Genomic DNA, 16,095 nt, shown 5'->3' with positions numbered 1-16,095 from the left:
CTTTGCTGACGTATTGTTCATTTCTTCCAGTCACATTCCTCCACGTTCTTGCCCGCTGAGAATGAAGCACTAATCTTCCCTTTTCCTGCTTTAGTAACTGAAAGTAAAATTGGCTTATTAGGTTTCATAGTCAGGAACCTGGAGTCAGCCAGTGGAGGATTAATGGGAGCTCCTGAAATATTTGTTGAGAAAGATGTCAAGTTATTTCATGAAGTCTTTGGAATCATTCTAATGTAGAGGGAGATTGGAAGATAGTGGAGACATGCTAAATTGGAAAATTGGAAACCTTGACATGAGTAAAAAAAATGTGTTAGAGGAATATTTGCTTTCTTGCTGAGAGTTTGTGGTTAATGTGAAGCTAAAGGCACCAGTGGATTAGCTTTGCTTAGCATAAAGACTGAACAGAGAAAAAATGATAATCTGGTTCTGTCCAGAAGTAGTGAAGTTCATCTACTAGCATGTCATATTTTGTTAACAGAAATGTGAAAATGACAACAGCAAACGAAGACTCCAGGAAACCCTAAAGCAGTTTTCTTTCTTGGTTTCAAGGTCTTACAGTGAGTGAAAATGGAAATATTCAAAGTTTTGGGCCCAAAATTAGCTTTATCATTTATAGTCAGACTTTTTCTTCATCATCAGGTGTAGAAAATTTCACAGTGAATCAGATTTTTGTTTTCTGGTTATTCACCTGTCGAGACTCATTCACACAGATATTGATGAACACATTTAGTCACATTTCTTCACGGACGTCATAGATCATTCTGTTCAACAAAACAACTCTTGACTACCTTTGTGAAGCATCCTAGTAGGAATGTAAAACCACAGTTCCTGCCTTTTATATTTATCACGCGCCGTCCATCTGCACATATTACGTACGGCCAAGCTGTGATTATTCACTTAGCGTCAGCAGCTGCTTTGGCGGTATCGCTGCCTGCTTTCATGACTGGAGGCCAAACTCTGGGTACTCTGCACTCTTGCCCACCTGCTGTGAGCTGGAGGGAAGAAAGAGTTTTCCTGGCACACAAACTCAGACTGCGAGTTTCAACTTTCAGGGACACTCAGATGTAATTCAGGAATTTTCCTTTGAGAAACAGTCACAATACAGACAATCGTTCTTACTGACACAAGACTCAACAGTAAGTGCATTACATACATATGACAGTGCTCATGTAAAGAAAGTGATATAATGTTTTGAAGAAATGGAGTAAGAGAATTGAAGGCACTGGACATTATCTTTGTGTCAGTTGTGAGCAGAGGCAGAAAGGGAATACTGACTGCACACACGCATGCACACACACACACACACACACACACACACACACACACACACACACACACACACACACACACACACACACAGGCACACAGCTGTTGAGGAACTGTTGTGTCAGTAGTGAGCAGACATAGATCAGATTAGACTGGCTGACAGAGATATGAACTGTTCTCAAGAGGAAGTGAGCGACAGTGACAGTGGACGCCACAGTTGTGCGCTCCTATGACGTCTGCAGCTGTCATGCATGACGTTTTTCCCCCATTCTGGTCACATATCAATGTAAATTATAAGTGTACGTTAAATATTCTTTTTCTGTCCAGTGAGTCCAGACGTGCAATATATTACTAAAGGGGCTTATTGTCCAGGTCTGAGGGGCTTTGTGATAATGGCTCTTAGAAAACAGAGGGCCACTTTGAATGCTGCGGCAGGAAGTCTGTCAGGCCTTCATGACAGAGGAAGACTTGTCATGCTGACCCTTTCACTCCCTCAGTCTTTCACACACTGTCACACAGACATTCCCCATATCACACTGACCACTGAACTACAACCATGCAGGATATGTGCATGCAATATATCACTGTCATGTTTTTGTTTTATCCAGTTTGAAGGTAGACAGTTAGCATTTCCAGATATTTGATAAAAACAAACATCTAAGAGCGTGGTATTTTATGTAACTAAAGTCAGACCCTCTTTTAGTGTTTGTGATGTTGATGGCATTTAAATTCGATGTGCTGGTGCACACATGGGCTGTTCTGGTAAGTGGCAGTTAAATATCTACGATGTAAAAATCACCACATCCTCTTCCACCCACCTTACTCATATACCACTTGGTTGTGTCAACAATCAGTAATGGACGTCACTGATTTTAACAGTCTCATGTCACCTCCATGAAAAAGCCTCATTAGTTGTAACTATCAGAGGGAACAGCTCAGCCTGCTCTTTGGTGGCCTCTGCTCATATTTTTTTATATGCCCACAGCAGAGGTGGTTAAATAGTTTGTTAAATTTAAGAACAAGTGTCTTTCGGAAACTATAAGAATTGATGGCTTTTAATCTGATGCCTTGTTTATACAGCTTATTCGGCTACCATGAGATTTTCAAATTTGGTTTATGTGCTTTCCCGTCTTTCGAAAATATGCATCTGAGACAAATCTGTTTATCCATATGTCTATCTCTCTGTTTATGTCCTTCTAATCTATTTATCTAATGTATCATCCACATATGATGTTTCTCGGAAGCCCTGTTGATGAGTTTCAGCAAACTACCCTATTGATTTCCATAAATCTCCCTCCCTCTCGCCTTTTCTTGGCAGAGCAGCACAGCTTCCCCGGCATGTCTCTTGCAGCTCGGGACTCCTGTCTGTCAAAACAGATGAGCAGCTAATCGATATGTTTTGTATCAGAGAATCAGTTTCCTTGTCAACTCTCTATTGAAATATTGAGCACCACTTATACAGACATTTAATCTGGATTTTGTACAGTTTTAATGGCTATGTTGAAGTATGAGTGGATCAGAGAGAGAATTGCCACGTTTTTTGTCTTTAGCAGCTTTGTGTAACAGGATGTTGACATATAGATGCAAAGAACACAAAGAGAAACACAAAAGCCACCTTTTATCAAGGCATTTGAGTAATAATATATAAAGTATGCCTTGGATTCAGGTGTGTGGTAGGTTATTTGGCCACCCATGACCTATTCATGCCTTTTATAATGTAACCTTTATGATGTTTATGATGTTTGCTTAGGCCCATATAATTATCTACCTTAAAAATAAGTTTCCTTAACTATTATCACAGCTACAAGACCATGTAGGAAGACATGATGCTGTCTGACATTCTGACAAGAGAGGACTTGAAGTTCAAAAAAGTCAGAATGTTGAAGAAATGCTGCTTTTTTACTTAATAGACAGCATAAGCTATGCTGAGTTATGTGAGTCTGAATGTCCACTTTTGCCAGTGGGCGGTTATAGGGCGCTCATAAAATCTCAATGATGATGGGGAGAGAAAATAATTCCAGAGAAAAGGAGAAGCAAGGACTTAGAGGAAGCGAGAGAAATGAGGGGTTGGACTGAGGTGAAGGAGGGAGAGAGGGCTGCGTTAAAATGCCAGCATCAGCAGTAAAACCAGTCTGGGCCCTCTGCAGCGAGTGTGTTCGCACGTGAGCTCACTGGTGTGCTTTTGCCCAGTCGGCAGTAACACCCTTCAAAGTCACTGTGTCCTGAGGTGAACACCCCCATCACGACCAGTGCCCAGCAAGCGCACATGCATACTTCACTCCTTCTTTGTCTCCTTCAATGTCCTCCTCCTATCGACCTTGCCTCTCTCTCCATCTACTTCTTTTATTTGTCCATTTCGTAATCACTCAGGACACACAGACACAACCTTGAACAACCTCCTCTTCTTCCGTTTTACTATCTGTGTGGGCCTTGTTTCTCCTTTCCTGGCTCTCACTAGAATATCTACAGTTTCTATCACCTTTTCCGCCCACTGTTGGTAGGTCTTCATTGTAGATTAACAATGTGTGTGACACCTACTAACATAAAATAACACATAGGAGAGAGAAGAAAGAGACACTCATGTCCATTTTTGATGTTGTTTGATCCAGCACCATGGCTCATATTAGAGCTGTTTTGATTGTACCGAATACCACCCAGAACATTAATAAACATAGCACAAGCCAAATTCTCAGCACGCCGGCTGATTTACTCTTTTCAATATTATCAAAATCAAAGGCTTATCATTTAGGGAGCTTCAAAGACCATTCAAAATCAATTAGGCTTACAAGTTATGTTGAATGCTTGGAATGGTGGGGTTTTCTGTATCATTATTCTACTTCAGAGTCTGGTTTGAACATAGCTGAAATACTCCAATTTTGCAGTTTGCCATTGTGTAGCACAGAGTAGTTTGGCAGTGTTGAGTTGCCATGGATGGGGAGGGGTGGGTGGACACACAGGAAGGGAATTGGGGGGGATTGTTTTTCATCTAAAAAAAGTGTCTAAGCATGTAACTTTGATCCACATAAATGAATTTCTAGAGATTGAATCTGCAACCAGATGGAAACTTTAAAAAATCAGACTATTCCAATTCATCATGCAATAGACTAAAATAAGCTTTCATGGCCTGTGCTCCTTCTCTCCTTGTCTTCTTTCTCCCACTGTCTCAGTTAAACTAATGCATAGCATTTCATCCTGACCTAGCCCATCTGTCTTAACAAAGACTTTGGAAGAGTGCTCTCCTTTTAGAAGAAGCTCTTTTTTAAATAATTGAGTTTCTTCATCAGCATTGTTCTCCTTAAAATTGAGAGTGCATTTAGAAAAGTACTTAGACATTATAGATTCACAGGAGGTCATCTCATCCCCACTGGCCAGAAGGTATAATGAGATCTTGTACCTCTTTGAAGTACATTAAAACTTCATCCTACCTTGATTAGCATTCCAGAGGCCAGAGGGGTTTTAATGACCTAGAATAAGTCTTCTAATAAGGAATTAATCACTACAGTACACAAAGAATCAATTGCTTCCACTTGGCTGTACGAAAAAGTCCTATCTCCCTCTCTGAGGCTAATGACCGTAGCATGGTCTGTTTGATCCAAGGTCATCGGACGAGCAATGGGTCAACCATTGGTCAACCGTCCAGCTTTAACTAATTGAACGGAAGAAATGAGGGACGAGGGAATAAAACTGCCTGTGTTTTGTGTAGTCTGGCAGAGAGACACCAAAGCAAGATTGTCCAGAAAAGACCAGGCCCTGTGGCTGACACGATTCCCAGAATACACTGCACGCTTGCCTCTTCTCCTTCCTGCACCCTTGTAGCACCTGCCAATACTGCTCCACAGCACACACAAAATCCAGAACAGGAGCATCTGTTTACAGGCATAGCCCCAAGAAATATAGAGCTAGGCACACACATGCCATATGCATACAAACACACACGAAGGAGGACACTGGCAGGTTTCTTTTTTGTTTGTAATTGGAAGCGTCTGGAAACATGCAGTGTTCATTAGCAGAGCATGGAGGCAGCATCATTAAGCATGGGGTCAAGAAAGCTGCCAGTGGGCTGATTCCCCTGTTGTTGCAGGGCTTCCCACTGTCACATGATGATGGCTAACCTCAACTCCTGAATCTGTCGGCCAGCGCATACACTGTGGCCTATAGGGACAAGCTCATTAGCACCGCTACATGCCAACAAACAAGCTCCCACTTGTGCGACCCAGCAATCTACCACCAATCTGAGTGCCAGAGCAACAGTTTAGATACTCAGTAATTTTTAATGCATTTTTAGGGCTTATTTGGGCTGTAGCACATAAATATTTTTTAAACTAGTGGCTCAGTTGGAAATCGAACACTCAGCCCTGGCAAAGCTTATCTGTTACATGGGGTGGAACAAACAACAGCAGATATTGACAACACATTTTTCGGTTTTCACGTTAAAGAAAGTCTTAATTACTTTCAGGTGCTGTGTCAGTTCATAGTGAAACTTCTGTACCTTGTTCAATCCATCCCTTTTTGTGTCTTTTCAGCCTCTGAGCCCAATCTCAAGCTTCGTTCCAGGCTAAAGCAGAAGGTGACAGAGCGTCGCAGCAGCCCTCTGCTCCGCAGGAAAGACGGACCCATCACTACTGCCAAGAAGCGGTCTCTAGATGTGGCTGGTAAGGACTCCTGTCACTGGATTTTACCTGTTGTTTTAGGGTGGTATCATGATTAGAATGACAATTATCACATTATAATAAAAACAGCAACAAAAAAGTTCTTCCATGGAGTTTGGCTAGCATCATAATATTCATTTCAAATTGTGTTGTGCTGTAATAATTATTTTTCTCATTGATCTTAAATAAGTAATGTATTTAAATGTCACAGTCACATTTCAGTACAAAAACTTAATAACCCAATTCAGCTGTTAGACACATGTTAATGTGTTAGATAAAAAAAAATCTTATTTCTGTGTATATTCCAGAGTCTGCATGCAACAGTGCACCAGGCTCAGGTCCAAGTTCTCCCAACAACAGCTCCAGTAACATCCCCAGTGAGAACGGGGTCACAATCTCCAGCAGCCCAGGAGAGGTAAACAACATGACTGCATATATATGTGTGTCTGTTAGTGGTTGTGTCTAGGAGCCACACAAGTAAGACAAGACTTCAGGAGGAGATTTGCAGCATCAGTTTCTTTTAATGGAGGTCTCAGTCCTTTCGTGTATGTATTTGAGAGAGACAAATTGAGAAAGTAATGTAGTGTGTGCAATAGTGCGCTTACTTTGTGTCCTTACTGTGTAAGTATGTAGTGTAATGTTTAAGTGGATGTGTGTGTCCAGGCCTCCCTGCTTCAGAGGTTGGCAGCAAGAGAAGGTTCAGTGAGCCAGCTCTCTCTCTACACCTCACCGTCTCTGCCCAACATCACCCTGGGACTGCCAGCCACAGGTCCTGCAAGCACTGTGAGTACACTTAATACACAATATTATCCAGTGATACAATATAATATTACTTATGAAAAAGCTTGACTTTAAAAAGCATGGACAAGATATCTAACTTGCATCTTAAATACATGTAAACACTCTGATAGCATTCACTGACTGAATAGTTTCTTGCATAAAATAATGAATGTCATCAATCACTTTGTTGTTGTGGTTTTCACTAACACATAGACACTTCTGATTCTATAACTGGAATTGGTCTTTTCAGTGGTTTTTACTTTGTTGTTCTTTCCTTCTTTCTCCATCTCAATGCCTTTTTGTCTCATTTGACCCTTCTCTCTCTTTCTCTCTCTCTCTCTCTCTCTGACCCTCTGCCTTTTCTCTTCTCTATGCTTGACTCTCAATCCCTCTCTTCGTAGGTGGTATCAGGACACAAAGATAGTGAGAGTCATCTGGCACTGCCTGCATTACAGCAGGGCATTCCACTGACCTCTCCTTTCCTGCCCACTGCCCACCTGCCCTCCTACTTGGCATCTTCAGCACTGGACAGGGAGGGAGCAGGAGGGGGTACGACTGGTCACAACCCCCTCCTCCAACACATGGTGCTGCTGGAGCAGAGCCACAGTCCAATGGGTCAGTGTTCACTGTAACATTTACAATATTTTCTTTAATTTTCAGCCAGTCAGTGGCTGGCGTTTGGACTGCTGACACTTTGTGGATCATAGAAAGAATTTAATGCCAAAATTATATGCTGTGGGTTAGTCATGTTATCCAGGCTTTAGTGATTCTACAGTTTATTAAATTCCCAGGTGCAGTACATGAGCAGAAATTCAGCATGCTAAGATGATATACACACTGTTCAAGACCATAAGTATTTAGCCAGTTACAAGCCTGGAAGAGATGTACCAGGGCAGATACAAAGCATCTGCTCATGTCAGACAGTGATTTAGCACAAAAGGTTCTTAGCAGCTTATTACATATAATGATTTTGTTTGACTTCATATGTTCAGTATTTGTGCAGTTTCTTTTAAACTCCCTAAAATTTGGGCACTAGGCCTTCTACACATAGTGAAAATTGTGCGTGGTTCATGGTACCGTATCTCCTATGCTGATGTTAATCTTCTTAAATTAAGCTGAGACTTGGCACTTTCGTAGTATATCCATTACTTTATTTTTAACCGAATGTGCTGAAGCATAGAGCAAGGAAAAAAAAAACGGAGTCACTCTCCAAATGCTTTAGATCTTGACAGTATATTTAATGTATTGTTTATTTTGACATTCTTTTCAAATCAGTAGTATGTAAAGAAGTAACACGTATAACTGGACTATATTGTACTGGATGATTCTTTGTTAAGCTAAATAACACAGCCCTTAGATGTAAGTGTTCTATTTTTTACAGCTCTTTTTATCTCTGAAATTTTCGCAACCCTGTTCTCTTTGCTAACATTTCACTCATCAGCTTAATTGCAGAGATTTTAGGACACTGTCATAGCACTACACACAATACAATGCATCACAAAGGCCACTTCAACCATATAATTGTTTTAAACTACTTGAGAGTGAAAAATTATGTCAGATGTGCTCAAATTGTCCGGTATTGTCTTCTGTTGCAAAACTGATTTAAGTGATAAATATGTAGGCTGCTCTGAGCCAGGAAAGATCTGTGAATTGCAACTAAAATTTACAGTTAATATTTCTGGAGAGCAATTCAGATCTGTCTTCTTTAAGCTGGTGAATGAAATGTATTCATAACCAGTTGTAATGACAACAAGAACTACAGAAACAACCACCACCTTATAAAATATGCTAATGAAGATTTCCTTTCATCACTCTGTGTTTGCTGTAGTTGGTCTGGGTGGCCTGCCACTACCATCACCCTCTGTTTCCAAGCTTGTGCGGGGCCACCGTCCCCTGGGGAGAACCCAGTCGGCCCCCCTGCCCCAGCAGCAGTGTGGACAGGCCCAGGCCCTGCAGCAGTTGGTGGTCCAGCAGCAGCACCAGCAATTCCTGGAGAAGCACAAACAACTATTCCAACAACAGCAGCAGCAGCACATCATCAACAAGGTATCTGAATGCGTGAATGTGTGTACAGTGTGTGTGCATGCATAAACGAACAGTGTCAAATGTAACATCTGAACAGCTGTGGCAGAGCGACCAAGCATGTATGTGCAAGGGTGTGTGTGCGTGTGTGTGTAGGAGTGTTTGTCCATCTACACTGACACTGATTTGGTTAATGTCTGTGAATGCTGTCTTTCCTCCAAGAACAGGATGAATCAGCCTGCAATCAGCAAGTCTTTTACACAGTTTTTCTTGTCTGTGTTCGTGTGTCCCTACTTCTCCCTGTCACCCTGGCAACTGTGCACTGGAGGAAGCTGCCTCCATATATGCTCACACAGGAAGTGTGACTCACTGCACCACTGTGCGAGTGTGTGTGTGCGCAAGGTGATGGGCTGCAGCATTGTAAGGTCATTATAGAAAAGGAGATGGTCGTTTTGTGCGTGCAGTCATATGTTTTGCTCTGTGTGAATGTGCGTGATGAACTTTCTGGAGGATTCAACTCCATTATCTTGTGTTGTTGGGCTCTTGGTGGCTCTCTCTGCTTCTCGGTCAAACTATTTAAGCTTCAGTCATACAATCGGGTTGTTTTTGTGAATGATTGAGGATTGTTTTAATGCTCTTTTCCGAGAAACCGAAAATCAGAATAAGTCTGAGTTTGCATGCAATCTTGATAAATAGAAAGTGTTTTTTTAACTTTAATGATTATTCTAATATCCTAGTTTGCTGTGACAAGATGACATTTGTGTTGCTTCTGGGTGTAGATGTGTTTGTTTTGTTGTTAAAATGCACCGAATACTGTTTAATCATTGATGAATGTGTTTCAAAAGCAGTAATGGGTGCCTCTGAATATGCATGCTCTGACTCCTTACTTTAAATTCATTGTGCATGTGTGAAACACATTTCCTTCTGTAGTTCAGTGCACCAAATCACAGGCCACTTACTGTACATGAATGTTAGTTCAGACTTTAAGACAGGCATTCAGTTGGATACTAACCAGATACATCACAACACAATCTAAAGTAGCTAGAACAGACAGCTCAGGACAAGTAATGTTTGCTTTTTGTGTGCTTTGGGTAAGTCCATAATGTTGTGTTAAAAAATCACTCAAAACACAAGGAAACACTTTAGCCCTCTCTCAAGCAATTATTGCTGTAATACAATTCAGATGCATCAAACATTTATAATGTCTATAAATAAAATCCACATGCGTAAACCCCCATCATCAGCACAATAACTACTGTAATAACACTATAAGCTCGTCAAATCTGTTTTTGAAGCAACCCAGGGACCAAATTTCTGTTTGGATCACTGGGAATCTGCACCTAACATTTAAATTTACAGCAGAACAGCGCTGCAAATTATTACCTCATTACTTTTGTGAGTGTTTAAATGTGGAACCAGTAGAAAGACCTCTACCGCAGCTGCAATTGATATTATTCTCATTATATCCTTTAACTTTTACAGCAGTTAGAATATAAGTTTAAATCTAAAGCTACATTATAGCCATGTTAATCCACTATCTCCAGTGCATCACATTTGGCATTGCTACAAGAATTACACAAATACTAAAGTTTAGTTTTGAATGTAACAGTAGCACTGTGAACTTACTGAGGAGCTGAGTTCTGTTTGTATAAAGTTTGTGTTGGTGTGGTTTCCTGAAGCCATTCCATTTTCTTGCTTCATTGCTTGAAGGTATGGAGACTATATTCAGTATTTGTCTGTATGGTATGGGTTATAGGCCTTTAATAGACTAGCAGCCTTTCTAGCGGTCTCCTACTGAATACTTCTTTCTGTGTAATCAGTGCATTTTGATGCGCTTTTGCAGTTAGCCCTGATAGACGGACTAAAATTACTACATATCCATACACACTGTGTACTGTTTAAACAAAAAGCAAACCTGGCGGCTTTTCAAAAAATATACACTACTGTTCAAAAGTTTAGGGTCACCCAGGCAATTTCATGTTTTCCATGAAAACTCACACTTTTGTTCATGTGCGAACATAATTGCACAAGGGTTTTCTAATCATCAATGAGCCTTTCAACACCATTAGCTAACACAATGTAGCATTAGAACACAGGAGTGATGGTTGCTGGAAATGTTCCTCTGTACTCTTATGGAGATATTCCATTAAAAATCAACCGTTTCCAGCTAGAATAGTCATTTACCACATTAACAATGTCTAGAGTGTATTTCTGATTAATTTAGTGTTACCTTCACTGAAAAAATGCATTTCTTTCAAAAATAAGGACATTCCTAAGTGACTCCAAACTTTTGAATGATAATGTAAGTGTTAGTTTATTTTTGTGATGAGATGAAGTAGTCAGTGTATAAAGATACAGGTACATGATGGTGGTCACGCAGTTCCCTGGAGCCAGGTGACCCTCTGTATTGCTTGAAAAGGCCACTTACCTGACATGATGTGGCCTATTTGAAAGTGTGATATAAAAGCTGTGTAATCTGGCAGTCCATTACTTCAAATATCACTTGGGAAAGGGCAAGGAGCTGATTTTAGACACAGCACGAGAGCACACCAAGAAAAACCTGTGATGTGATAATCTCTGAGGTAACCTTGTCATTTCTTACATTCAGTGAATGAGTTGTCAGTGTTCAGTCCTGCATATTACTTTGCCAAAAGCACAAAACTGTGATTAAATAATAAACTCATGCTGTATTGTATAACACAGGCAGAGACGTCCCTCAGCCGAAGCATTAAATTAATTCTGTTATTTTTGTTATTCTTCTTGACTTGGTGTCTTTGTGATTGGAGCCATACCTGCTGCACTGCAAAATACAAGTCTGAGAGCCATGTTTTAGTTTAGGCATCTCATCTACAGGCGATTAAATGTATGCTGCTCTGGCTGATATAATAACTTATCTGTTGTTTAAATGGATTGGATTTCTAATATTAATGTACCATCCAACAGTCATTGCAGCTGTAGTCCCTGTAGTCCCATTCATCCAGAAATAAATTACAGGTCCCTAGCTAGGCATTGCCTTTATTTTACCCCCAAGAAATATTGATTACTGAAAGCCTGAAATCTGCAACACACTTTCAGTTTGACGTGAGGAGGTAATAGTGCAGATACCAGCATGTCTCTGCAGCAGGTTTGAATACCAGTTCCTTTCACAGTGACAAGAATCATGGCTGCCGGTAAATTTGGTTCTTACCTGCGATGCAAATTCTTTTTTTCAATTTTATAAATACCCCACTAGCACACTATGTTCAGTCTCATTTATTACCTCACAGTCTCCTGCATATCTACCACTTTGTAAAAAAAATGACTCATTTGCTGCCTTCCTTCCCTTCCTTGTTCACATTTTTTTAGTCAAGTCAGCAATGAAAAGGGGACCTTCCTGAAAACTTAGAATCTGGCTTAAACAGTCAGACATATTGGCAGCAACGAAAGGAATCAAAGAATCTTGAAACAGTTCCAACCTGAGTTTGCTGCCTGCCATTAATTACCTGAGACAGCTGAGGCAGTGGTGTTGTAAAGCCGCTTTCATAATATTGTTGTCCCAGTGTGTGTGTGTGTGTGTGTGTGTGTGAGAGAGCGATAGATACACAGAGTCAACTAGTGTCAAGTGTTTGTGTATACAACCAGCTTACCTCCCCACCTCCCACTCTCTCCATCTTCCAGCTGATTTCACAGGCTTTTTAGTGTCTGGCCCCCTTATGGTTCATATCCCAGCAACTATTTCCTCTGTTAAAAAGCAGGGGAAGGGGAGCAAAACAGGAGAGAAAAAGAGAGTGAGAATCAGTGCAGCAGGAGTGGATCAGTGTTTTGAGTTTGTTTGGAGAAGAGGGACTGGGATGAGGCAAGAGTCTGCTCTCTGACGTCAATGGACTGTTCCCTGGGCAATATGCCAGCCAAGTGTGTGTGTGTGTGTGTGTGTGTGTGTGTGTGTGTGTGTGTGTGTTCCATGCACAAACAGTGGTCCAGTCCAATCATGACCTGCACATCAAGGTTAAGGTCTTTGATGACAGGGACGGGGACAGGGCCAGCTGCCACAACAAGTTTATTGAGTCACCCCTCTGCACTTCTTCCACTCCTTCTTCCTCATGTCCTTTGCTCAGTTTTTCTTAGTTTCACTTCCAGGCTCAGAACCGGTGGACTTAGCAATGTAAGTTACAGATATTCATAGAGAGTCTGTCAGGACTTTTAAAACAAATAACCAATTAGAGTCCAGAGTACAGATCAGGACCTGGCTAATGTTAGCCTTGGTTTGGTTGAACTTCAGGTCTTTTACATTGTTTTTCTACTCGGACTGATCACTCAGCTATTTTTGGAATGAAAAACATTATCAGTGGACCAGCAGTTGTGAAAGTGGGGCAGGTTCTCTTCCCTAATACATGATGTTCTTTCTCTTGAAAATACTTTTTCCATCCCCTCATGTTTTTGAGCTAAAGTTACCTTTTTGTCCTAATTGGATTTTTTTTTTTTTTTTCTAATTTCTTCCCCTCACTTCTGTTAACACCCACAGTTGATCCTTTATCCTCCTAAGACCTGGCATCCACATATGTGGATATAATTTTTTTTTTCAAAAAGAGGGTATTGTTAATAATAATAACAACAATAATAATAGTATTAATAACAATAATAATGACAATAATAATAATATAGATATAATATAAATATAATAAACATAATAATCACATATTAGATATTATCCAATTATTTATTGGTTACTCCTTATCCCAAATAACTAGAAGAAATCTAAAATGCAAGCCCAACCAAAGCTTGGATCTTAGGAGGTTAATCTTGGCCTGATGTTGGGAGCACGTTTTTTCCTCAGAAAGTGTTCATTTCAAGCACATACGACACCATGGAAATCAGACCCCCAATTATGGTGATGCTCTGTCAGATATTTGACCTGAGCACTTCTTTTCATCTAGATCATGTCCAAGCCCAGTGATCAGGTCTCAGCAGCAGGCTCCGGTGCCTCGGGACCAGGCAGACAGCACCAGAGTCACCCAGAGGAGACGGAAGAGGAGCTCAGGGAGCACCAGGGACTCTCCTCATCCTCCTCCTCGTCCTCTTCTACCTCTGTGCAGGAGACAGGGATTGTACGGGGGATTGTCATCAAGCAGGAGCCCCCAGACCCCCAGGAGCAGGAGGAGAGGGAGCAAAGGGAGAGACAGGCTGACCAGGACTTCCTGTTCAAACAGGTGAGGATGAGGAGTGGGGAGCAGCTGAAGGACATGTGCAGATAGGAGTAGAAGAAAATGCTTGTAAAGAAGAAAAAGAATGAAGGAGGAAGATAGAAGAATAGGTTAGAAGAGAAGCAGGAGGAGGGCAGTTCTATAAAGAGTGAATAATGGAAATTGGAGTCTGACTGGGCATGAAATCGAAGTCAGTTAAAATGCAGATTCCACGAGTGCAATCTGCTTTTTAGAAACAATAGTGTAAAAATAACTAGAAGGAAGAAGAAACTTTCATTTTCTTTTTGCCTGCATCCAAAGATTGCATCAAAGTTGATTGTGTTAGATTATCTCATTATCTACATGCAGGATCGTTTGAACTAACAATAACAAGACACTTTGGAGGATTCTTTGGCTCTGTACCACATTATTGTAATTTACAGATAACACAAGTGCAGTAATTTGGTAGTGATTTTTTTTTTTTTTTTTAAGACAAATGGACACAAACAGCCTGACAGCAGTGACAGATGGAGCTTCTAGTGACTGACTGAAACATTACACTCTACATTCGATCTGCCTTTCTTCCCGACTGACTGACCAGCCCACTTTCTGGCATAATTTTAACTGTATTTTTCTTCTCAAGTCATACAAAATGCACTAAAAACACACAGACTGCATGTACTAATGCAGACTAGAGTGCTTTTTATGACAGGCTTAGGACATATACTTCCTCCTAACTAGTCCCTGGCATGAGTTAATTTGGACATTCACATGCAAGTGTTTAAAATATATACTGTACACCCACACAAAAAACCCTATCACACATGGAGTTTCACATTTTGCATTACTTCTCTTTGGATGCAAACAACATATTTCTTTAATTTTTATATATCTCTCAGTCTTTCTGTCGCCACAGTCATGCAGTCAGGACACCATGTCCTGATCTGTCCAGCCCATCCCTGCTGTCCGCTCAGCCAAATTCAATCAGACTCTCCTCTCACTGTCGCCATGGCGCCCATAGGATAGGCAGACACACCCATCAGAATAGAACAACAGGATTCCTTAGTGAGAGTCATTTGAGTGGAAAGAGCACTAAAAACATTTCATTCAGGTACATACAGATAGTTATACTGTTAGATAAAATCACTATTAAGTAAATGTTGCAATATCTAACCCATCACTATGTTTGTTTTTTGTAAACAGTTGATGGGTCATAATTGTCTAGTGGTTGTCCAATCACATAAAGAGAACAATCCTGGTAAAATGAAACTGAGAATAAAGTGGTTCAGATGAATAGTATTGATCTTTCTTATCGAAAGACAAACCTTCATAAAACTGCCGCTATTCACATGAAGAGGTTCCGGTTACTAACCTGTCCTTTTGCAAGAAATGTTGCTTCATCTTCGTAACAGAACAAACATGTTGCAGCAACACTATCTGTATTGATGCAGGCTATGCTGTATATGGTGTAGCAGCATGGAATGTGTAAGTATTTGGTGCCATCTTCTGGCATGATAAATATATTGCAGCCCACCACTAGATGTTTGTGTGTTTGTGTGTGAGAGCAGCAGGCTCTGCTGTTAGAGCAGCAGCGGATCCACCAGTTGAGGAACTACCAGGCTTCCATGGAAGCAGCCGGGCTATCAGTCAGCTTTGCTGGACATCGGCCCCTGTCCAGGGCTCAGTCATCTCCTGCCTCTTCCTCCTTCCCCATGGTGGTACAGGAACCACCAGCCAAGCCTCGATTCACTACAGGTCTGTTGAAGAGAAATAAAAACTTGGCTTTTACATATAAACACCACAGCGAAATATACAATTATGCTTTTGATTTGTGTATGCACTGCATTTACACAGAGTTCCAGTATGAAACAAGGGGTAATGTAGAAGTGTACGTTCATCCTGCTGATTGCAGGTTAGAGGAAACCTTTTCCTGGAAAAACACAGCCTGATTAGCCACTATACATTGGCTGCGTATATACACAGGGTAGTTGCTAGGCAGTGTGGCCCACCCGACAGTGTAAACCACTACACAAATAATTCACTGCATAAAATCACCACATTTCTTTTCAAATTATCCACACAACCTTTTGTTTACAATGAAGCATGCATTCTGTATAACCACAGCATGTCTTGATTATCGGAATCTTGTTGAGACAGCTGTTGTTAGCCTTGTTGTCAAAGCTGCATAATCACCCCAAACCTCTTTATGTGTGTGTATG

The 16,095-nt window shown here is 40.9% G+C and overlaps 1 protein-coding gene across 7 annotated transcripts in view; it reads left to right on the top strand.

Annotated features, from left to right (window-relative positions):
* hdac4 (histone deacetylase 4) overlaps window positions 1-16,095 on the top strand; it is a 136,265-nt gene that overhangs the window by 83,278 nt on the left and 36,892 nt on the right. For all 7 annotated transcript variants that reach the window (XM_035958405.2, XM_055015577.1, XM_023292752.3 and 4 more), the window contains 7 exons: window positions 5,790-5,918; window positions 6,224-6,330; window positions 6,579-6,698; window positions 7,097-7,310; window positions 8,524-8,741; window positions 13,631-13,903; window positions 15,445-15,631. In XM_035958405.2, coding sequence (XP_035814298.2) covers window positions 5,790-5,918; window positions 6,224-6,330; window positions 6,579-6,698; window positions 7,097-7,310; window positions 8,524-8,741; window positions 13,631-13,903; window positions 15,445-15,631 — 1,248 coding nt within the window. The remainder of the gene's footprint in view (window positions 1-5,789; window positions 5,919-6,223; window positions 6,331-6,578; window positions 6,699-7,096; window positions 7,311-8,523; window positions 8,742-13,630; window positions 13,904-15,444; window positions 15,632-16,095) is intronic.

Source organism: Amphiprion ocellaris, chromosome 11 (assembly GCF_022539595.1).
Source record: "Amphiprion ocellaris isolate individual 3 ecotype Okinawa chromosome 11, ASM2253959v1, whole genome shotgun sequence".
NCBI classification, from domain to species: Eukaryota; Metazoa; Chordata; class Actinopteri; family Pomacentridae; genus Amphiprion; species Amphiprion ocellaris.
Note: the sequence above shows the minus strand (reverse complement) of the source record. Positions and strands in the feature narration are given on the sequence as shown.